At 49.3% G+C, this 24,166-nt stretch overlaps 2 protein-coding genes across 8 annotated transcripts; both read right to left on the reverse strand.

Annotated features, from left to right (window-relative positions):
* On the reverse strand, positions 109-5,464 carry NAPRT (nicotinate phosphoribosyltransferase). Of its 3 annotated transcripts, XM_021387494.1 has the most exons (13): positions 5,233-5,464; positions 4,120-4,247; positions 3,956-4,038; positions 3,591-3,721; positions 3,408-3,523; positions 2,998-3,191; positions 2,774-2,914; positions 2,467-2,551; positions 2,143-2,223; positions 1,732-1,834; positions 1,464-1,621; positions 808-915; positions 109-691 (listed from the first exon to the last, which is right to left on the reverse strand). In XM_021387494.1, the coding sequence occupies exons 1-13, from the start codon at positions 5,462-5,464 to the stop codon at positions 632-634; spliced, it is 1,620 nt and encodes a 539-aa protein (XP_021243169.1). In that variant the 3' UTR covers positions 109-631. The 3 variants fall into 3 exon arrangements, with proteins under 3 accessions (XP_021243169.1, XP_021243168.1, XP_021243167.1); XM_021387493.1 differs by lacking the exon at positions 5,233-5,464 and having other exon boundaries at positions 3,956-4,023; positions 4,120-5,225; XM_021387492.1 differs by lacking the exon at positions 5,233-5,464 and having other exon boundaries at positions 4,120-5,224.
* On the reverse strand, positions 7,138-24,076 carry EEF1D (eukaryotic translation elongation factor 1 delta). 5 transcript variants are annotated; one of them, XM_021387498.1, is made up of 9 exons: positions 23,830-23,931; positions 22,773-22,801; positions 16,904-17,030; positions 15,222-15,293; positions 9,376-9,469; positions 9,139-9,239; positions 8,168-8,416; positions 7,660-7,854; positions 7,138-7,236 (listed from the first exon to the last, which is right to left on the reverse strand). In XM_021387498.1, exons 3-9 carry the CDS (start codon positions 17,024-17,026, stop codon positions 7,198-7,200), a joined length of 873 nt encoding a protein of 290 aa, XP_021243173.1. In that variant the 5' UTR covers positions 17,027-17,030; positions 22,773-22,801; positions 23,830-23,931; the 3' UTR covers positions 7,138-7,197. The 5 variants fall into 5 exon arrangements, with proteins under 5 accessions (XP_021243173.1, XP_021243172.1, XP_021243174.1 ...); XM_021387497.1 differs by lacking the exon at positions 22,773-22,801 and having other exon boundaries at positions 23,830-23,946; XM_021387499.1 differs by lacking the exons at positions 15,222-15,293; positions 22,773-22,801 and having other exon boundaries at positions 23,830-23,946.

Raw genomic sequence — 24,166 nt, forward strand, 5'->3', positions numbered from 1 at the left:
AGTGTGGGGCTCAGTTTTTGGTTGTAGAATTCCAAAGCTCAGGGAAAAGAATTTAATAGCACCTCTCTATTACAAACCAGAACAGGATTAGAGAAGAACACACATAGCTCAGAAAGGCACATGATTTATTCTTTGACATTTTTATCCATTCCATGCAACGTTTCTGGATGATATTTGGTAAAACCTTCAGCCACTCATTGCTGCTGGCCCATGGGTACTCCCAGTGACACTCCAAAGGCTTTGGTGCAAGAATTAGGTGTAGGATGCCACAAAATGGGGACATGGGCTCCTGCTGAGCGTTAGGGATGGGTGACATCAATCCTGTCACCACTGAACGCACAGGGTTGGCTGGGCCACCGAGGTCAGCAAGGAAGAAGACGCGTTGCTCCCACAGCAATGCAGTGGATGTGGCTGGATGTGGCTCTCTCATCCCCTCCCAGCTCTGTCTGCCCCCTCCTTTTGTCCACAGCTTTGCAGTGAGGGGACCACAGGGAGCTCGTGCAGATCTTGCACTGTCCTCGAAGAAGCACCACAGAGCAGCAGAACCGTTAGAACCATCCCAATTAGTCGCCTGGTCTTCCAAAGAGCAGAAGTGCTGGTCCCAGTGCTGGGGGGTGATCTGGGGGACCCCTCACTGGCTAGCACGCTGCAGCTCTGCAAGGAGGAGATACAGCTTCTCTGTCACTGCCACCTGGAGCAGGAGCAAAAGGGGACAGTGAGTATGGCTCCATGGGGTCACTGTAGGTATGCAGGGGCAGGAGGTTTGGGATGGGACAAGGATCATGCCTGGTAAGGGGGAAAACGTACCGGGTAGGGCTGGGGGTTGCGAAGCTGGCGGTGCACAGGGCTGAGCAGGTTAAGGGATGCTTGCGCATGGCCCCGTACCTCCTGCAAGCTGGGCAGCTCCTCACACACCTGTGGCATGGAGACATCATAGCATCCATACATAGTGCCAACACCCCAAGCTTGGACAGCCCAGGGATGCAGGACAATGTGACCATGGTTGTGGTGGCACGATCTCAGCTTTTCTAACATCATAGGAACAGGGACATCTCAAATTCTGGTGAATGACTGAGCAAGAGGCCACCACCCTGCCTTGTTTTTTTCTCAGTGAGGGAAGGACATCTCATTAATAGTGACATTCCCATTGCCAGGCTGTCCTTATACAAGACATTTACTCAGTGGAGCAGCTGAATGAAGGACAGTTTCTTGCATGCAGAATATCTTAAGCTTTGTGCTGCAAAACTCCCATGGGACAACCCAAGAAAACCCACGTTGGTAAGACAAAACCTCATCCCTCCACTGGCAAACAGGATTTCCCATGGAGATGTCCCATCCCCAGGGGCACTGTGCCTTGCCAGCATTGCTGAGGGAGTCTTCTCACCCTACGTGCAGCATGGACAGACCCACCACCACCACCCTGACCCAAACCCATAATGGGGAGAGAGGAGAGCTGCTCTGACCTGTCCATCTCTCAAGTACATGCGATGGAGGGGCTCCACTGCATTTGGCCAGACCTTGGTGGCCTCTCCTTTCCTCCCCAGGACGTGGACCACCAACTCCTGCCCCACGCTGGGTGAGGGTTCATCCTCCAGGGCCATCAGGTCCATGAAGGGATGACCTGACGGGATGAAGGGTTAAGGGCCAGCAGGTGACACTGGTGACAGGACTTTGGAGCAGTAAGAGGAACAGGCCAATGGGGCAGGAATTTTCTAACTCAGTGGAGCTCACCAGCATCATCGTAGAGCCGATATATTGCTTTAATCCCTGGGATCGTCATCTTCTCCTCCTCCTCTGTGAACTTCAGGCACGGGGAGCCATTAACCTCCACCAGCTGTGGAAAAAGAAGTGATGGGGATGTACACCTTATTTTTTCACAAAAACACCATCCCTGGAGATTTTCAAGAAAAGGGTAGATGTGGCACTTATGGACATAGTTAGTGGACAAGGTGGTGATGGTTCAATAGTTGAACTTGATCTTAGAGATCTTTTCCTGTCATATATGACTTTATTCCCGCTCACGCTGGTGCCAGGGACCATGCAGAGCTCTGTGTCCGATGCAAAATAACTGAGTAAATCATTAAAAAAATCCACAACCTCAAACCATCCCCACGCCAAGTGGGACAGAGCTGCTGATAATACCTTGTAAACACAGCCCAGCGATGGCTGCAGGGGACACGTCACCAGGTTTGTCCCCACGCCGACCATGTCAATCTCGCTTCCCTGGTGCAAAAGAGAAGACAATGACCATCAACAGCTGTTCTTTTTTAATTAGGCTTGTGCTAAAACCAGAGCCATGGGGCAGGTCAGGGGCAGCTCTGCCCAAAAGTGCTTCCTGGTGTCCATCTGTCCATCCCACCCACTCATTCCAGGCAGAAACCCTTTTCTGTTCCCACCCAGGAGATGCTGAGTCACAGGAAGGTGACTGTCACATTTGTCCCTCCAGTGCTCCAGCCCCAACCTCACCTCTCGGACAAAGTCCTCCAGGCTCCGTTCGCTGATGTCGTTACTCACAGCAATGGGGATGCTCCCAAACCAGGGCACCTGGAAGCTGGAAACGAAGAATAGCAAGAGAATGAGTAGGAAGGCAGTCCCAGGCTTTGAGAGCCTGGATTTGGAGCCAATGGAGTCCCATTGGCTTGGAAAGCCAATGACCACCCCATAGAGAAGCAAGGGCTCCCACTCGAACAGCCAGAGACGCAGGACACGCAAAGGCGTGGGTACCCAGGGTGGGGAAGCAGGGGATGCTCTCCGGATGTCTTGCAGGACTCACTGAGCACCGCAGGCTCGGAGCACCCCCCGGGTCTCCTTGGACTGCTGGATGAGGTCCCCGCTATCCAGGCGCACCCCGATGGCGCGGTACCCCAACTGGTGTAGGGCCAACGCTACTGCACAGAAATTGGGCAAACCGCTCCTGACAGGGGCAAGGAGAAGGATTAGTGCCCATGTCTTGCACCAGGTGACAATGAAAGATGGGGACACAGCAAGAAGGGCCACCTCATGACACAGTAGGTGTCCAGCAGCCCCTGGAAGTCCTGTGGAAAGGCGATGGCGTAGGACACGAAGGCAGCCAGCTCACCGCGGTTGGGTTTGTCACTGGGGGTCCCCAGCAGCTCACACACCCGCTGCAGCCATGACTCGGCCAGGGATGGGAGATCCATGGGCTCCCCACCTGCCAGCGGTGTCAGGACCTGCTTGGGGACATCAGTGATGGCACTGAAGCAATCACGTTGGCTTCAGTGGATGAAATGAGTTCCATTGTGTGCCTTGTGCACCCCGTACCATGTGCATCCCATTTCCCTTCCAGCAGCTATGGGGATGCCTAAGCCTACAGACACATCTGGGATGTCCCATCCCCACGGTCACATCAGGATTGTCCCATCCCTGACCCGTTTGCCACCACTCACTCTGGGCTGCACCTCCTCCAGCGACCTGAAGGACATGATGAAGGAATGGGCGACGGTGCCGCGCACTGGGATGCCATAGAGTTTCCCTGCCAGGATGTTACTGGTGCAGTCAAAGCCTACATGGAGGGATGAGGGATGACAACGTGACCACAACATGGCAGGGATAAGTGGGGCAGCGCTCACCTCCGATATAGGAATACTTGGAGGCAGAAAGTCCACCATCTGGACCCTGGGCGCGACGTAGACCCAACTCCATCAGCTTCATCTCTGGGCCAGCGAGGAGGCGGAATCGAGCGGCGTTGGTGGCCACCAGGCTGGAAGGGCCAAGTCACACCAAGTCACGTTGGGAATAAAAGGGACCTTCACTTGCTTGGGGACCATCACAACTCAGACACAGCCAAGATGCAGGGCCAACAGTTGATACAACATTGGGAAGGACTAAGGGGACCATGAGGAACAACTCAGCTTGGACACAGAGATAACAGTTGATCCAGCAGAGATGGACACATTCCCCTGTAGAACCCTAAAAAGGCTGTAGGGTCCCCTACCTGGCGTAGCTGACCAAGCACAGCAAGGTGGTCTCCAGCAGTTGCACCACCAGCAGCGGTCCCTTCACCTGTAGGAGCGGGACCTGCAGGGACAGCTCAGTGACATCCCCACAGCCGCACGCACCAGGGGCGGGGATATGGGGACGCTTGGCCATGTGTCGCACCCTGGAGAAGACAACAGAGCCTTCAGGCACAGAGGTGACGGTCACCTCAGAGGCATCCACAGTGCAGAGGTAATCGAAGAAGGCATCCTCCGTCGTGCTGGGCAGAACCGAGCGCAGGTAGGCGATGTCTGCAGGGACGTCAGCTCGTGTCCCTGTCCCTTGCAGGGCATCATCCCTCCAAGGGACTCCCCCCAGTGTCCTCCTGGTCCCTAAGCTCCTCTGGAGGAACCCCAAGTGCCACCAAGGGGTTTCCTGTTCCCTCTGAGGGATGTCCCTTTCTCCATCAGATCCCTCTAAGGGATCTGTGTTCCCTACATCCCTTTGAGGACTCAGTTCCCTGTCAGAGAGGTCTCTGTGTCCCATAGATCTTCCTGAGGGAAGTCCTTGTCCCTCTCTAAGGGATGTCTCCATGATCCACCTGAGGACTCATATTCCCCTGATGGCACATCTCTGTCCCCCCACACCAGGCCCCTGTCCCTTAAGACCTTCTGAGGGACATCCTTGTGCCCCATAGATCCTCCTGAGGGATGTCCCCATGTTGTCTATTTCCCTTTGAGAACTCAGATCCCTCTGAGGAGCCCCCTGTCCCTCTAAGGGACATCGCCATGACCCCATGATCCCTCTGAGAACTCCAGACCTTCTGAGGGATGTCCATGTGCCCCCTCCAAGTCCCTCTGCAGAGTTCCCTGTCCCTCTAAGGGACGTACCAGTGCTGCCACCTCAGATCCCTGTCCCTCAAGTCCCTTGGAGGCACACCCTTGTCCCCTCCCATGTTTCTCTGAGGGATGTCCCCACGTCCCCCACATCCTACTGAGGAGTCTCCAGTTCTTCTAAAGAAATGCCCCTGTGTCACCTAGATCCCTTTGAGGACACTGGGGTCCCTCTGAGGGATATCCCTGTTCCCCCATCCCAGGCCCCTGACCCCCACGTACCCCTGAGGGCTGCTCCAGTACCCCACAGGACTCTGTTGAGTCCCCTGTCCCTCTGAGGGATGTCCCCAGGCCCCATCTGAGGACTCGGATCCCTCTGCGGGATGTCCCTGTCCCCAATCCAAGTCCCACAGACGAGTCCCCTGTCCCCCATACGGGACTTCCCCGCGCCCCACCGACCCACCCGCAGCCGAGAAGCGGAGCGCCCCGAGGCTGCGCAGGGCCTGGCCCAGCCCCGCGCCCACCGCGAAGGCGGCGCCGAAGGGCTCCCGGCGGAAGAAGAGTTCCGCGGCCGCGGGGTCCCGGTGCCGCCCCGTCCGCCACAGCGCGTACGCCATCGTCAGGTGGTACAAGTCCGCCAACGGCGCCATCGGCGGAGCGGAGCGGGGCGGGGCGGGGAGAGAGCGGGGCAGCATGGGAGCGGGGCGGGGATGTGGGGACGTGGGGACACCTGGTGGGCATACGGGGTATGCGGTGGCTTCGAGGGGGTGTCTTGGTAGTTTAAGGAGAGGGACATAGGGGCACTTGGGGAAACAGGGCACTTGGTAGGGGACATTTCGGGATAGGAGGTGGCTTAGGGGGACACTTGGTGGCAGGCACAGGAGACACTTAGGGACATGGAGCACTTGGTAGCTGAGACAGGATGCACAGGGGACACAGGCAGCACTTGGTGGCCTTTGGGAACAGGGACATAGGGGACACGGGGTACACTGGGTGACTTGGGAGGGGACAGGGAGGGTGCTTGGTGGCTTAGGAGGGGCACAGGAGACACTTGGGGCTGGGGAGCACTTGGTGGCTTTTGAAGGACAGGGACACTGCGGATATTGGTGGTTTGGTGGGGATGTGAGGGGCACATGGGGCACTTGGTTGCTTGTTGGGGGGAGTCGGACACAGGGCACTCAATGGGATGGAGGCACACAAGGGGCATTTTGTGGCTTGGGGGGACAGTCGGTGGCACAGGATGCACTTGGTGGCTTAGGAGGGGACATAAGGGCATTTGGCTTAGGGAGGCACATGGGGAGGACTTGGTAGCCTGGGGGCACAGGGGAGCACTTGGAGACTTAGGGACAGAGTAGTGAGCACATGGTGGTTTTGCGTGACAGGGACATATGTGGGAGACTGGGCATGTGGTGGCTTGAGAGGGAGAGGAGCTTGATTGCACACACCTGGGGACACAGAGGCATCTAGGGGCTTAGAGGGAGACGTACAGAGCACTTGGTGGCTTGGGGAAACAGGCACATGGGGGGCAGCTGGTGACTTAAAGGGAGATCAGGAGCACAAGAGGGACAATTGGTGGCATGTGGTAGCTTAAAGGGGGATGGGGACACAGTGGTCACATGGTGGCTTTTAGGGACAGAGAGACAGGTGGCAATGAAGGGTTTAGGGGGACAAGAGGGACACCTGATGGCAGATAGGGAAAGTGCTTGAGGACACTTGGTAACTTGGGGCACACAGGCAGCACTTGGTGGCTTTGGAAGGTATGGAGGAAAGAGCTGGTGGCACTTTGTGTCTTAGGGGATACGGAGGTGACATAAGGCAGTGGAGACATGGGGCACACTGGGGGTAGAAGTGGACATGGCCCAGGGATACACAGGGCATGGAAGAACATAGGACACAGTGGACGGTAGCACATGGATGACCACAGACACCAGGGCATAAGAGAGATTGTCACAGGGCAGGCACAGAGCACTGCAGTGCCAGTTTTCCTGGCAGGGTGGAGTTGTCACTGCTTGGGTGGGTGCTGCTGCAGCTCCATCTGCGCTTACAGTGCAGCCACACAGTGCCTCCCCCTTGCTAGGTGTTGGCAGCTGGACCTTGGACTCTGGCACTGTGACACCTCATGAACACCTACAGTTCAAAATGTCACCTCCCCTTTCCATAGGCCAGACTCAGCAGAGACCTGGTTCTTCACAAGCCAAAGGACCTGCATTAGTGACCTGCTACAGGTAGCACAAACAGCAACCTGGAAACATAGGTACCTCCTCTTGTCTTTAGGTCTTTCCTTTTATCAAGAAGACGAGGGGAAATACCCCCAAAATCTTACAACACATCACTCTGGGGAAGTTGCACTTAACAGAGAAAGCCATCATCCAATCTGCACTCCTTGATCTTTTATTCGTTACAGTATCAAGAGAGGATAGGTTTGCTTCTAGATCTTGTTGAAAGCAGCAATGTCAACACTTTGCACCTGCAACACAGCAAGAGCAGCAGCAAGAGGTCACCAAGGTGTTTTCAGGAAGAAAGCATTCACAGTGGGGGAATTCCTCACAGCACACACTCGTTCTGCTCAAAATAGATTGAGCATTGCACAAGTCTTAGGCCAGCTCCCCAGCTGTTATAACACCCACCCTCAAGGGTCATAACAGGACACGAGTGTGCTAGCTACTGCATCAATCTTTAGATAGTTCCTTTAGGTCATCCTTTCCACCCTCCATTTCCACAGTAGTGGAGGCAGAATGGGGATGGAGGCACCTCCAGCCTTAACCACCAGGGTTGAACTCGTGCATTCCCACCCTGGTGCTGCCTAGGTTGAGTGTAAAAGCAAGAGTTTGATGGATGATGAGCAGAAAGTCTGCAGAATGGCTTTATAAAGCTCAAGAGAAGTACTTACATAGTCCTCGAACTTGGTGATCTCCTCCTCCAGGATGTCTGTCCCAACTTTGTCGTCCTCCACTACACACTGGATTTGGAGTTTCTTAATGCCATAACCCACTGGGACCAGCTTAGAGGCTCCCCACACGAGCCCATCCATTTGGACAGACCGCACGCACTCTTCCATCTTCGCCATGTCAGTTTCATCATCCCACTGCAAGCACAGGGAAAAGGAATTTAATGTTTTCCTGGAGGTCACATGAGAATGACAAAAATCACAGAACTGCAGGAGTTGGAGGAGAATTCCTGGGATCATCACATGCAACCCCTCTCCACTCCATGAGATGGATTCTTCTTGCATCAACACATCTGCTTTGGAACAGCACAAAGGCTGCAGATCCCACCTGCAATATCCCACCTCCCTCTGAACCCCTGTTTGGAAACGTGCAGGTCAAACCTTCAGCTCAGATACACAAGTGAGATGATTTGCAGCCTCACTCAGGAGCTCTCCCACTTCACCTACTCACCGGCTTCACGTCCAGAAGGATGGAAGATTTGGCAATAAGACCTGGTTTCTTGGCCTTCTTCTCTGCATACTGACGCAGTCTCTCCTCCCGCACTTTGGCAGCCTCTTGATCTTCCTCTTCGTCATCGCTGCCAAAAAGGTCAATGTCATCATCATCATCTTCCTCTGCAGCAGCTGGCTCAGCTTTCTTTGCAGGTGAAGCAGACGGCAGCTCTACTTTCTTGGACGGAACACTGAATGGTTCCACTTTCTTCAGGAAGGTGACATGCATTCAAGTTTGCAGTAAGGAAAACGGAGAGAAGAGTTTACATTGCTACAGACAGTAAGCACAGTCCGCAAGATGTGAAGAATCAGCCAACAGCCATCAACATAGGACACTGGACCAGAGGGACCTTTGAATTTGCCCAGCATGGCCATACTTCAATTCACAGAGCAAAAACAGTCAAGAGCTGATCCTTCTCTTAAGGGCTGACTGGTTCAGAATATCTAGAGCACGAGCAGAAGAGCAGCTGAGAACCTGGCCTCACAGATCAGCCTGGCTGCATGCCGCAAGGCCACTATTTATCTAGAGGAGACCATACACTGCCTCGAAGACTCTTGGAGGTGAACTGCTTGTCTCTTTCCACTCAAATGGAAAACATGCTATTTTCCAGGATGCTGTAAATCTACAGATTGACAAGCAAATTCCTACCAAAGGATTTACTGAAATTTATTTTCTCCCTCAACAAGAAAGGAGAAGGCACTAGCAACTGAGCACCTTCCCCAAGCATGAGCTTCCTTGCTTGTCTTCAGGTGCACTGTTTCCTTCTGCACATACTGCTTTGGGAAAGATAAGGCAGCTGCCAGAACTGCTGGGAAAGCTGCAACAATCTCATCCTAACTACAGGCATCTCTCCATCCTCAGCACTGAGACAGACCTTGGAAGCGACATGGAACTTTGTGACAATAAAGCAGCACTTTGCTGAGACTCACCTGCGTTGGTGGAACTGGTGAGGGTTGGTGGGAGGTAGATTTTTCCAGAGCATTCAGGCGGCTTTCCAGCTTGAAGATGGCCTTCTGGAGATCTGCAACAACTGCAAGAAGTGGGGGGGGGGGGGGGGATGAGGGAAGGGAGGTTAGAAACTTGCTCATAGGCTCTGCATCAACTCTCATGTCAGGGCAAATTACCCCAACCAGTTTGCTTATATGACAGAGAATTCTCCTACTTACCACTGTGAAGGTTTTGATTTTCTACCTCCAGGTGAGAGATTCTGGAAAGAAGTTCATTTTGGTCACCAGGCCCAGAAGAACTTGTGCTTGCACTCTGCAACAAGGAAAATGGAAATGAAACCAATCTGTTAACCTACTCCCATGCTCAGTGGTTCAGTGAAACAAAACAGAGTCAAACCTTTGGGGAAGAAAATTTAAGAACTAAGCTAAGAACACGGACATTTTATCTGACAGCTTTAAAGAAAATATGCTAGCTCGATATAATGAAGCATGAAGCATCAAGAAGTTCCATCTGGCAATGATGAGCAAAGGATGAAGTCATTCCCTGCAGTCTCAGATCATCACTGAACACCACAAAATGTTTTGAAAGTTATCACACTGAGTCCCTTCTATGGGGCAGGTGTCTCCTCTTACAGATGAGCTGAGGCACAGAGCACAGAAATGACCTGCTCACGTCACACAGCAAGTCACTGCAAAAGCTACAAAGAGATCACAGCATTTCTACACTCCCACCTTCCGCAGTCCAGCCTTCAGTTCCTCTCAAAGCAACTTAAACTTACTTGAACACACCCTGAGGGAGCAATTATACTGATTCAGCTTCAAATGCATTTGGTTTAACAGCAAAAAGGGCTTATCTGTAACTTTAGATCAGTGAAAAAGAAAGAAAATAAGAGTCCTTCATGCTTCAAGTGCCATTTATAACTGAACACAATAGTGAAAATTTATATTCTTCCAAGTGCACTCTGCAGATAATAATGTTGTTTTCAGTCACAGCTGACAAGCTGTCACTAAAGATGAAGAGAGAGGAATATGGGGAAATGGAAAACAGGTCTGGGAGATGCAGAGCCCTGGGAGAGGACTCTCTTACAGGATGCACAGAGCAGAGGGAGATGCTCTGAGCAGGAATGTCAGAGACCTTTCTCCACCCACCCACAGAAGGGACAGGGACCAGAGGTCAAAATCACCACAAAATCCATATTTGCAGGCCATCAAGGCTCAGTAACGGAAGTGCAAATCTGCAGTTCCTAAATGCCTCATTAGTAAGGCCCTGTTGGGTGAACTACAACCATGTGCCAAAGGATAAATGCTCCTTGTTGAAAAGAATCAGAAGTTGGCCCACGTCTGCACCGCTGCCTCCTCTCATATCACACAACCAGCTCTACTCATGCACAGAGGACTTACAGTTGAGCGGCCTGACTGCCTCTTTTGACGGGCAGGAGCTTCCTTACTACGTGGAACTGTCTTCTGCTGGAAAGGGCGAAAAGTTTGGGGGATATTTGGTTCAACAAAGAAGACAGAAAAGCATTTCACTCATGCTGGAGGAGTGCAGGAAGCAGATCGACATGCAGGCAGGTTGGTCAAACAACGAGTTAACGTCACACCAACTCCACACTGAACAAAGCCTGCATAAAACCAGCCATCCATGAGCTCTGCCATCTTCGTGCTGCACATCTGGGTGCTTGCAGGAAGTCACACAGCAGAGTGGCAGAGCTAAAGGTTACAGCCTTCGTCATTTCCCCACCTGTGAGGTCACGGATGCATGCATTACTGCAGCACACACCATGGTCTTAACTAAGTGTCCATGCATGGTGTAATACCCTACAGGCAGAAACACATGCAAAGTTACAAGACTCCCAGCAGGTGTCCAATTACCACTGATGACCTTCTCTTAGAGAGGAGGAAGGCAACACAACACTCATTCCACACCCAACAACTCAATGGTGTTGGTTTCCACCCTTGCATTGCTAGCCACAGTGGGCTCATCGCATCAGATGAACAATAGATTTATGCACCAAAGGCAAAAATTAAATTGCAGGTGGGCTCATTGCCTGACCTCTTCCTGTTTTACATATATCATCCAAGGTGCAACTTCATGCAAGGGCCAAGGTCTACGGTAATTCAATGAGAAGACTGAAATCTGGCAGGAGTCACACCCATTCCCACACCAAAGAAGTACTTTTATACTCATGATCAACACATATACAGGAGCTGTCACCTGCAAGGAGAGATGCAGCCCCCTGACAGCACCCTGCTGATTCAGCAGAGCAATGCAGCTTTTGGCAGTTTGAAGCTCTCATCACATTTCTGAGACACAACACCAAAGCATTTAAGCAGGCTCTGTGCTTACCAAGAAAGGATGTAGCTATGGCTTGCAATAAGACAAGAGGGCTTTGAAACCAGACTGCATGACAACACTGATCCAAGATCCCAATTCTGGAAGGTGGTCATGTCCCAATTAAATAAGCTATGAAAAGTGTCCCACAGGAATCTGTGGGCTTCCCCCTGAGCTGAGGATGCTGTAAAACTTTTAGAGATGTGGTCACCAGCAGAAGCTGCAGATTACCTGCAGTGTTTTTTTTTTTTTCTATGCACACCCAGGAGTTTTTTCCTCTTCTGACTCAACTGTGCCAAAAGGGAGCTCAACACAACTGTTTGTGAATTATATAAAGGACAGAAATTCAAAAGCCCAAAGGTGGGGGAGTTCCAGAGCATCACTTCAGCTATTTCCTGTACATTATCCCACAGCTGCAGCTCTTAATGTTTTCCAACACCTGGCCCTCTCTGAAATTTGACTCTAAAACAAACTAAGAATCAGAGACAAAAACAGCAATGAAGAAGAAAAGCTGGCAAAGGTTACACTTCTCCATTATCAGCTGAAAGACTAATTTATGTCAGGACTGCAACAGCTCAGAGTTCTTCCTCTGCTAACAGAGGCAGATGGAAAGCTGGCACTTCTCTCCAAGAAGGATCTGGAGGTATCAGCCCTTACCCTTAATGTGTAAACCAGCTGCAAAGTACAGCATGCAGCTTTTACCAACTATGTTCCAGATTGCATAACACATAGGTTCTCCAGTCCCAGCTCCCAAAGCACTCACTGCTTCATACAAAAAACAAACCTATTTCTTGCATGCAGAGGTGCAGCACCTCTCCCCTTCAGCTCAGCCTACCTGAGCTTGGAAAATACAGAAGGTTTGGCCATACACCACACTGAAAATACATCACATTTGATAACTAGAAGAGGCTTTCACCTGTGTAATGCCAGCAGGATGGGTCCTGGTTGGTTTCTGAACGTGGCCTCCAAGCACTTTTGCAATAACAGAGGTGCGTGCACAGCTTTGAAGCAAATCCAGGAACCACACAAATACAGGGGGCTTTGCAACAGAGCAAACTGGGACAGAGCACTAAGAACTTCAGAATTCCACACCAGCACCCATTCATTACAGCCCCATGGAAGGGTTTAGGAAGTGGGAGCTCAGCTACCAGCTCTGCTGGACTTGCTGATGATGCTGGACAAGTCATTCCTTCCTGTGCCTCGTGACCCCATCTGTAAGATCTCACCACCTGAGGTCTCAACACCATCAGCTGCAGCACATGTTGAAAACTTGGCCTGGGAAAGCATTAGTGATGTAGCAGAGGTCAGCTGCAGTGATTGCTGAAAGCAAGGATGACCATGCAAAGCATGTTGAAAGGTATGTGCAAACAAATGTTTCTGGCATCAGAGTTTTGTGCTCTCCTTCAGGAGGTACAGAAGCAGTGCCCAAACCCTTCCAGTGCTCCATCACACACTGCACAACACCAAACTCCAGGCCTGCTCTATGGGATGGCTGTCCAGGATTAAAAATAACTGTTCAGAAACAAAAGCTATAAAAGCTGACGGTTCAGGCTGATTTCTCAGCAGCTCACTCTTTCTAACCTGCACATGGAAACAGAAGACCTAACTGTGGCTTACTGCTTTATGTCCCAGGGCCAGGGTATGGCCATGGGTTGAAAAAGCAAAGAAATAAGCTCTGTGGGATGGTCTGAATAAGGCACAATCTGTAAAATGGGATCAAGGAGGAGACCACTGCCATATGCTCGACTTTTACAAGAAGCTCCATACTTCGGGAGCAGATTGGAGCGCATGATGCTTTCCCTAACACAGTTATGTAGAACAATGCTTTTCCTTCAAACCTGAAAAAAAAAAATCAAACCCTCTGTTTACAACAACCCAGATTCCAATTTTTAGATGCTGTGGTCAAATCCTGGCCTTAAATCCTCCAACCCACTGAGTCTTCTTCACAGGCAGCAAGAAACAGAACAGTTTTTGATATTCAACACTGGACTCCTGTTGAGGCTTAACATACTTTATATTCTCAGCACTGTTCTGGCTTTGGTCTGGTGCTTTGCCAGTTCTCCTAGCCTTCCCTACGATAGGACTTGGCTAACACAAGCTGACACGCTTCTCATATGAAGGAGCTCACTAAGCAGGAGGCACAGGCCAGAATAAGAAGCTCCTCAGGCTGAGCTCAGTCTCTAGCAAACCACAAGGTCATCCTGCAAGATGAGAACACACCTGCAGGGCAGACCAGCAGCACTGCCAGGACATTTGTGTTTAGGTTTCCTGGCCCTGCTCACCACATCCAGGCTCTCTTCCTGCAGCCTGCAGGTTTTGGAGGAAACAGATGTTAGATCTTGCTTGATTTGATAAGGTCTGAAACGCTTTATTTGCAACAGGTTTTCCACCCTTGGTGGAAATAGAATGGGGGTTCACTTCCCCACCTATCTGCCTCACTAAAGTCCAAGCTAAAAGTCTTACATGGGGGCTGTTAATTTCTACTGAATGCCCAGGGTATTATTTTCCCCACTTCCCTGAGCTGTTGGCTGAAATACTGATGCTGAAGTCAGAAATTAGCATTAAGAAGCTTCCAGGCACCTCCCTCCTCTTCAGTAAGATGTCCCAACTTCCCAATGATTCCAACGCTGTGTTCAGAACCACCAAATCCAACCACAGCGAAGCTCACCCTTTCCCAGCAGCCTTGCTATCAATACACCCCACTGCTCCTGCATCCAAGCTTCCAGTGCAGCACTTGGATCACTCGCACAAACAGTTGCAGAAGCTGCTTTTGTAATGTCAAGTTCCAGAGGAACAGTGAGATCACCATGGGAAAAGCAATTAGCCTAACTCCTTTGTATTCACCCCAAATACACAGCTTCTTACTGCTTGTGCTAAAGAGGAACATGAAATATTCACCTTGAAAAGCGCTCAATTCCTTGTTAGATTTAGAAATAACTCCCAAGAGGGAGTTACAAGGCCAAATCAGTACAGATAAAGGATGGATATCCTCAGATGGAAGATATGTTCAAGTATGCAGAGGTCAGAAATCAGGACACGTGTCATATTCTACTTCTGATTTTTTCTCTTCACCCATAAAACCAGAACACTTTTCAATCTAAGCTGCCAGCTTCCTGCTGAAAAGAATTAATTACAACAGTGCTGCCTGTTATATCCAGTCACCTATCAGCACAGAAACACCTCCAGCAATACATAACTCTGAACTTTCATGGGATGGTCCAGGCTTGGAGCCAGCAGGCAGGATGAATTCCCTGGCTGCAGCAGATAGAAGACACCATTTTTTTGCACATACCCTAAACTGAAAGCAAAACAGGAAAGGGAAGGTGGCAGCTCAGTGTACCCCAAGAGAGACCAATTCTGCTGGCAGCTCAGTGCTTTGCTGCCCAGCAAGGTGGTTTTAACAGTGAATTGTTAAGTGTTGTGTGAATAAACTCTAACACCCACCAAGAGAAAAAAGTAAAGAAATGCAGTTGAAGAATTTAGTCCCAAATCCAGCTATAGTTTTAAAAGCACTACAAGGTCAGCAAGCAGCGTGCACTCAGGTAGCAACGGTGCCCCTGGTCAGATGGTGCTATATCCTGGTGGTACACAGCGCTGCACACCTTACTCATCTCCTCTGACTTAAAAATAAGAAGCCACACCATCTACGAAGTGGTCACAGCGGAGTTCTGTGAGATGCACCACAGCTAAAAATGGTTGCAGGAAGCCAGCTGGTGAGAGCTCGGGTACTCACTCCGGCCAGCGATTTCTGGATATTCTCCCTGGCTCTGGCAATGTCGCGGAGGATCGTGCTGGCTCCGTTCTCCTGCAAACAGTGCAGAAAGAACCAAGATTTTCTTTAAAAAAAATAGGAAACATGGGAAATTGGTAAGGGAGCTTTAAAGGCAAAAAAAAAAAGGGTAATTATAGGGGAGGGTTCCTTCTAATGATTCAGAAAGTATTGCTAAATTAGCTGCAAGGAAGATTGGTTCTTAATCAAGCAGCACACATCAGACACTTTTGTCCACACAACAGATCATGTGTCCAGAGATCACCCAGTCAAGGGCTTTCGAAATTCTGTTCTTACCCTGCACAGTTCGCAGGCACATGGCTGGAGTCACCTCTGTGCTCTTTAGGGATTACCATTAGGCAGCCCCTTTTTTTTTTTTTTTTAATATTACCTGTCTCTGCATTCAGGCAAGAAGTGACAATCCTAACTAAAGCCTTTAATCCAGCGAAGTATATCCCAGGGCACAGCCATACACTTTTTTCCCCCCTCATTTTCCTGCTCACTTGATGGGGAGGATTCCCCTCCTAGCACATAAACTCATTTTCCAGGATCCATTCACTCCTCATCTCTTCCAGACTGTAACCCCATGAGCAAGATCTGTGATATGAAACTGCCCACAAGCCTCTGCCATACAGCCTGGGCAAACACCAGCCTGAACACATCCAGGTGGATAATCACTGAGAGGCTGCAGACAGGTTTTAAGGACCACAGACCTTTTCCTTAGCAAAGAAGTGGATGCAAGAACACTACAGCACCTCCATCAGAGCCTTCACATCACCTCTTGGAGGCAAAATTTCCTTATGTAGCACAAAAAATGTATTCTTCCTTCCGCAATCCCCCCCCCCAAATCTCTTTAACATTTGCTTCAGATGATTACCTACAGCTTCTAATTTTTATGCAAGTATCCCTGACGCTGTGCCACCACTATCCTAGCACAAGCAGCAGGAACAGACAGAGCATGCCTAGAAGTTACTAGTGAAGCAAGCTTCCCCTAGAACACCTGCAGGACAGCCACATAAATCACTAAGCAGCTTTCCACATCACCAGCTAAGTGCATAAGCAGTTAACAGCTTTTTACATTGCAGGAAGAGGTTCTAGTAGCTCTGTGCTTTAAAAGGCCATAGTTTGGGACTAAGAATTGTGTGAACTATTTTAGCTCAGGTGCGTTGCAGCAGCACCGTGCTCCCATTCCACCTGCTCTCCCCAGCTCAGTGCTGTGACACAGTTTTCCTGCATCATAGGATGCAGTACAAAGAGAGGAATGTAATTCCTGGTCAATTTGGAGTCATGGCACCTTCACAGAATCATAAAGGTTGGAAAAGACCTCTGAGATCATCTCGTCCAACCTTTCTTTCAACATCAAGCATCATATATATTCAACATAAGCCTTGCCAAGAAAAGCTTAGTAGCTCCAAAACCACAGTAAAACAGCACCTTCACAAGGGCACCCGATCCCCCAGCACACTGCTTGTACTGGAGAAGTCCTGGTGCACAAACAGTAGACAAAGACAAAACGGGGCGGGCTTAGTGAGCCTCTCACACTTGGAAAAAAAACAACATTCAGAGTGGAAATAATGCAGAAGAACACATCCAGGTGGACAGTGCCCTTCTGCATTAAGGCTCCAGCACACCTGAGAGCACATTACCTGCTGTTGTGAAGAGCTGCCAGCCGGCCCATTCACCTGCTGCTCGTAGTACCTTCTCTCAGCATCGTCATACTTAAACTTCTCAAACCAGATCTTCTCACTCGAAAGGAAGTCAGCTGCCATTTTTCTGCAGAGGGAGGAAAAGGAATGAAGTGAGCTCCTAGGAGCGCTTCAGGTGAGCAGCTTGCCATGGGATTTTGAGAGCAGTGCTGTCTACCCCGCAGAGCTGTGGCTGCAGCTTTCTGCTGAGCAGTTCCCCCCTCTGGTGGGAAGCTTTAAGTAAACAGGATCCTATTAGGAAAGCAGGGCAGGCTAATCAGCCACCCATCTGCCTGACCTGCATTTAGCAAAAGGGCACTGGGAGGGCACAATAAATCAGCTGATCTGTACCACCTTCCAGCAAAGAGCTTCCCAGGGAGGATTTTCTAGATCATGTTCAACACACGCTGGAATCTACCACTAAGAAAGATGTCTTGGGCATGAGACAGATAGAGAATAATGCTCTTAGTGCTGAAACCAAAGACAGGAGAACCAAGCCACAGCCAGGCAGCTCCTGATCCTACAGGTCACAAATTTCAACAAATTTCAGTTTTCCTTGAATAAGGCTCTGAACTGTTGGCTGTCAGTGCAAGCTTCCACCCAGCCATGCAATGCTTTGCTGCATGCAGAAGCCCACCTGCTGCAAGGACAAAGCACCACAACAAAGTCACACTGTGACCAGGCTCTACCACACAACTCTGAGGAAGCAACACAGCCCCTCCCCAACCCAATGCAGCCCTTCCTCATCAGCTCTCCAACAAACATTTCCAATGAAGCCAATGGAAGAGTGTTTTGGAAAACATTCATCCTCATCACCCACCCATTCCAAAGACACCAGTATGGGTAACCTGCATTGAAACCACTGCCAACACTCAACGCTGCCAGCCCCTGCTCAAGATGAACTAACTCGTTCTGGCCAACTTGGAAGCTTATCTATAAACACCAATCCATATCACTTGATGTAAAGATCTTACTTTTCCAACAAATACTAGCTCTGGAATCTCCTTTTTTTTTTTCCACCAAATACATCAGTCTCTACCGTAGCACTACAAAATAACTTTAAAGCAGCAGCCCTCAGCCAGGCTCCCATGTCATTACAGCAAACTGGGGGGTTCAGACAGTCATGCAGAAAAGCACAGATTTAACAGAAAGCACAGCATCGTACTGCATCTTATCCAAGACTTAACAATGGAAGCTTTTATAAATCAGTTCAAGGACAGAAAGGTTTATCTACAATTCATAACTACAAAGGCCATCTACAATGAGAAGCACTTCCCGACCACCCACACCTGAGCACCAAATAGGCTGGAATCCAGCTGGCTTGCAGAACAAATGATTTAATAAACCAGTAAGGCAAACTTTCCCCTTTCTGAAGGGGGTTTCCCAACTCCCCATCCCACAAACAACCCAGGAGCAGCCTCTCCCAACAGCACAACACACGCTCAGTCCCACGGACACAAAGGACGCTCATCTTCTACACATGCAAATTCCTTCAGCTCAATCCTGACCCAGTTTCGCATGTGTGTTACCCCCAGAATAAACTTCTCCTACTTCTTTTCTGGCGCAGGTACACTCAAACCCTCAGCAGCCGGCTGGGATTCCACAACTGCGGGTTGCGGCATCCCCACGTTCTCTTCTGCTCTTGACATTTTCAGAGCTTCAGCCGCGTAGTAGCGCGACTCAGCACTGTCGTACATCATCTTGTTGAGCCACACACGCTCACTGTCCTCATGCAGGAAGAAGGAGGTGGGTGGAGGGAGCTGAGAGCTGCTAATGAGCTCCACGTGTTCAGTGCCTGCTTGCACCCCAGCGCTGGGGCTCTTCTCAACCTTCTGGTGGTTCTCTGAGGCCTGGGGGGAGCCTGGCGGGTGACTATTGAACATGTTCTCGTAGAAGCTTTTCTCAGCGCCGTCGTAGAGAGGTTTCTCCAACCACACCTCTGACATGAGAGCTTGCAAGCTGGAAGCCTGTGGTTTACCGTTGACCGTCGGCTCAGCAGAGCGAGGCAAGCTGCTAGCGATGGAAGCGGAATTAATGACATCAGGAGCTAAGCTCGGTGTAGCAGGCGTAGGCAGGGCTGTCACATAGCCTTCATCCGGCGTTCCCAGCCCAATGTTCCCACTGTCTGAGCACACAGTGGGGATGGCAAGGACGTTTGGAGGAACAAAGAACTGAGACCTTTCAAGGAACACCTTCTCAGCCTTATCAAAGTCCAACTTGTTGACCCAGATGCCCTGAACGACATGGTGACACGCACTCAGGATGCCGTGGGAGCAGGACAGGGCTGCTGGAAGCATCCATGGCTTGGGAGCATCTTGGACAGCTTCTGACTCAGGCAGCTCAGTCTCTGCTGCCTCTTGGTATTGACAATCCACTAGTCTTTTCCTATACAAGTTCTCAGCACGATCATACAAAGGCTTGTCAAACCACACGCTGTCAGCTAATAAACCGCTCAAAACAGAGTCCATCTTGGAGACCATATTTTTGGGTTTGGGAGAACGCTTCCTCTTCCTTTGTTTCTTGCCGTTTTTGCCTCTCTTCAGGTCTCCCTTGAATTCACCTTCAGCAGAGTCATCATTGCAGACCCCATTGACAGCCTCCAGCTCCAGGCACTCCTCTGGGGCCACGGTGGCCAACATTGCTTCTCTTTCATAATGCAGTCTCTCCGCTTCATCGTATTTGTGCTTGTCTACCCACACCTTTTCTATGGGGCAGGGAGGCTTCCTCGTCCTCATCTTCCAAAGAGTGGCAGCATTAAGAGATAAGCACAACAATGTAGTTGCAGCAAGACTCAATCAAGCGAGGGCATGCACTAGATTTTAGTACTTTAAGCTCTGTAAGTGTCAAAAGCCAATATTATTCACCTGAAGGAGCCTAAGCATTTAGTTAAATTACTGTTAATTACAAATTGTAGCTCAAGGAGATTAAACTGCCTTCATTTTTCCACGTAGGTAGGCTAGCCCTCAATTACCTGTTAGGTGTTGTCAACCGGGCACCGCTTTGGGAAGATATGCTTAAAAAAAAAAAAAGGATGCCCTAATTCTTGAGTCTATTTAGAGGTCATTGCTTACACCGATTTGTGCTCTGCCTCTGGAAAGCCAACAGAGGGAGCTGATAGCACAACTTTGGTTCCAAATCCCCAGGTACCACCCATGAAAAGCAACCAAGAGCTGGAGATCACGCTTTCCCAAAAAATCTACTCAAGCTAATAAAACACTGAGTGTGCTTTGCGTTTTCCTCCTCTAAACATAATTTATTAGGGGAAAAAAATATGTAGCTTAAAAATAGTAAAGCACTGCAGCATTATATTACATCTCCCTTAAAAGAATCTTTACACGAGCACCAATTTAAATGCAGTTCTCAGAGAGTAGCATTGAGGTGAGGCAACACCTGCCAGAGCAACACCTGCATTTCATTTGGTGGAGAAGAAAACGATTCAATGATGCAAATAAAGAGTATTTTGCTGTGCAAAATAGTTCTGCAGTGCACACGTTCTGAAATTGTGTCCATCCAGGCCTGGTGCAGAAAATGATCAGCACAAAACCCACAAGTGAAACTACATGCTAGGACGTGTAGCTAAAGCATGAAGGCAAAACATTTGGATTTTTCTGTTGCTTAGATCAGTAAGGACTCCTAAACAGAACATCAGGGTTCTGCATTTGTCTGTCATGCTGTTTGGCTTCAGATTCGCATTCATTAGAGTCATCCCAAGGAAAAAAACACAAGCTACAAGCAAATCAAGATCCTTTACTGGGAATACCTTGATAACCCAAAGCAGGTGTTATCACAGTCCAAAGTCATCATTTTCCAGTAGAAATCTGAAAGTCGTGCAATAATCTGTCCAGAAAACCATTGGTAAAGCTGTAGGCCCCTGTCTTTATGCCCCATTTCCCAAAAGTGCCAAACCAAATGCCAGCTGCAGAGTACTTACTTTTTTAGTTCCTGTGAGAGCAATAAGGAAAAATATGAAGTTTAGAGAAATGGCCAAGTTTCAGAGATTAGGCAAGGACACAACCAACAGCCAATTAACTCCCCCTTCAAATGCACAGCACATTTCATATTTCATCAAACATACAGCCAGTTAACTCTCCAGAGCCATGCATCCTTACCAAGACAGCCACCCAGTTACCTTCAGTTTTAAATAACCAACAATAAAAGACAAAAACCAGATTCACAATGAAGTTTACAAACAAGAATGGGGAAAACATTATTTTTGCTCTGCATTCACCAGTTCTTCCAGAGAAAAGGCAGTCACAAAGGCTTTCACTACACAACAGTGGCTTTAGCTACACAAACCATCGCGTCTGCTGGTGCAGACCTCTGCTTCAGCCCGTTAATTCCAGATCAGAGCACCACCAGCTCTCCCAAAATACATATTCTTCAACCAGCAACAGTTTTGCACAACCTATCAGGTGTTCTACAAAGCACAAAACAACAAAGCTAATCCTGTTACTAATACTTATCAATGCCAAGTCATGAAATGCTCTCAAGTAACTCAGGTCAATGCTTAGCTGTCCCATAAACTAATACACAAGAACTTACAAAAGCCCAAAAGACAACTTTTTAGTTGTATCTGCTGCTTCAGAGCTTTGGTTCTGGTATTTGTTGTCAACAAATTCCTGCTTATTTTAAGGCAGAACAAATCCGTGCAGTGCTTCCACTGCTGCAGGACAATACCTAAAGTTACTCTTGTTCTGTAAATCCAACGTAAGCTTTGGCCTTAAGCTATTTGGCTGCATTATCCCCTGAAATCTAGCTACTTATTAAGAAGTCCATAAAACCAAAGCACATAATACATTAGCCTAAGGCTGTCACCAAAAACAAAAAAAGAAAGTTCAGTCCACTCTGCTTACTGGTTGATGGAAGCCACTACTTTTTCTCTGTCCAGGAGAACACTACATTTCTCCTAACTTGAGAGCCTGTAAAATAAATACATCAATCTTCTTCCCCAGAGTCAAGTTATAAAGATGTTAGCAGCAGCTCCCCAGAGGCAACTTGCATTAGATCTTGCAGAATTTCCTGCACTGGAGGTCAACTGTCATTTTAATCTCAGCTGCTGCCAGGCTGACCTGTCTGATGCCAACAACGCACAGCAATGAGGCAGTGCCACAGCTGAACAAAGCTCTCCCACAAATTAAGCCACACTGAGCTGTTAAAAGTGTTTCCTGCAGCCTTGAAAAGTCTCTTTAGATGAGCACAAGTAGCACATCTCACCCAGCTCTGACTTCTGGAGGGGAGTGACAGCTGCTTTCTGCAAGTCATAACCAAGAGAGTAAGATTACAAACAGTTTAGTCCCCTGGCAATCAGAGATGGCATTAAAAAAAAAATGAGTGTCAGGTGGCAGCAGGAGGATGAGGACACATTGCAGCTTCCTGTAGGACACCTCTGTGCTCCCCAGGAAGTACGAGCTGTAGGAAAAACCCCAAGGACTATACAGGAACAGAATGATTTCTGCAGGTCCAAGAAAAAGAAAACATGAACACTGTCTAGTATTGATGCTTTCTTGGTTTAACTCCCTGAATTGGCTCTTTCCTGAATCAGAAGAGCAGTACAAAACAGCTGGACACAGTCAGGAGAGGAACCACATCCATCAGGTCACTCTGCTATAAAAGCAGCAGCTCCACACCAACCTTTATCCAGGGAAACAACAGTGACACCCAACCCCGATCACCTAACACCTCAACTCTTCGCTCTCAGCAACAACACTGCTGACTGCCAATGACAACACAACCAAGGGCACAGGAAATCAGCAGCAGGGAGAGACAGAAGTGGTCACCTTCACAAAGAACAGTAAATTGAAAGCAAGCAGAACAGGAAAAAAAGGCATACCTGCAAGGTCAGGGAGAAAGAGGGCACACCTGAAAAAGGAGAGGAAAGAATTACAGCCATACACCCCAGCAAAGGCATTTTCTCCTCCATACAGGAAATTAAATTAGAATCAATTTCAAAACATCAGTGATTTAGATGTGAAAGAACAGATCCCCATGGATTTTAGTGGGGCAGAAGGAAGGAGTGACACACAGCAGCAGCCTCAGCAGCTCAAGTTATCTCTGCAACACTCTGCAAGCCCCAAGAGAGGACGTCAGCAGCCTCAGCCCTGTCTTGCTGCCAAAAACACAGCTCTGGAATGGCCACTTCCTGAGTCAGCTATCATGGAAAGAAAAGGAAAAGCAGCAATACGGGCATTAAAAAAGTTAGAGGGGTTGGGAACAGCAGCATGTGGAGTGGGTAAAGTGAGATAATCTGATACCAGGTGGTGGAAAGGGTGAAGGGATGCAGGAAGAGCTTAACACAGCAGAGCAGAATGCAGCAGCATGACCCATGCCAAGTTCTGCCCATTAACGGAGCAAGGATGATGTAGGAATTCAATGCTGCAGGACTCCCAGCTCCAAACTAAACACAGGTAAGGGGAAGCCCCGCACAGAGCTGGGAGAAAAGCCACAGGTAATGGGGTGCTCTCACATCCATCTCCCTACAACCTGTGACCCCACAGAGGTGGAAGAAGCCTGAACTCTCCTTTCCTTAAAGCTGAGGAAGAAGATAAAGGTAACAGATAACAAAGGTCTCCCCACATCCTTCTGAGAAAGGAGAAGAAGATCTTAAAGATAACCAAGGACCCTCCCACCACCTTGTTTTTGGGATACGTGACAGCATAAATGACATAAAGCCTCCTCACATCCTCTTTTTTGGGGGGATGTGGGGGTATAAGGACCCTGAAGTCCCCCCACATCCTCCTTTTTGTGGGGATATGGAGTACAAATGACTTAAAACTGGGAAAGCCCTCCCAGACCCTAACCCCACATCTCTTGGGGAGGCAGCGAAGGACGAAGGGACCACGGGGAGAGCCCTCCGAAATGAGGAGGAACCCGAGAGGGGAAGCACTCACCGGCAATACTGGGCCCCCACGCGCGTTACCACTCCGCTCGGCCTCCGCGGGGCAAAAGGAGAGCACGGCCCAGCGTGCGGGGCATTGTGGGGGCGGAGCGGACCACTCGCGGCGGCAGCGCGGGGGGGGATAAAAAAAAATACTGCGTGCGTTTTGCCCTTGAAATGCAGTAATCGATAATTACACCTTCTTTAATAGATTTATAAAGCCTTATGGAGAGCGTGAGATGAGAGAAGGGAAAGGAAAGAGGTGGAAAAAGGAAGGGTGAAAAAGAAAATCCCCCCCTTGCGCATAGAGTGGTACATTCCACAGGCATAGGGAATGCATAGGGAGAGTC

The sequence above is a fragment of the Numida meleagris genome, chromosome 2 (assembly GCF_002078875.1).
Source record: "Numida meleagris isolate 19003 breed g44 Domestic line chromosome 2, NumMel1.0, whole genome shotgun sequence".
In the NCBI taxonomy this organism is placed as follows: Eukaryota; Metazoa; Chordata; class Aves; order Galliformes; family Numididae; genus Numida; species Numida meleagris.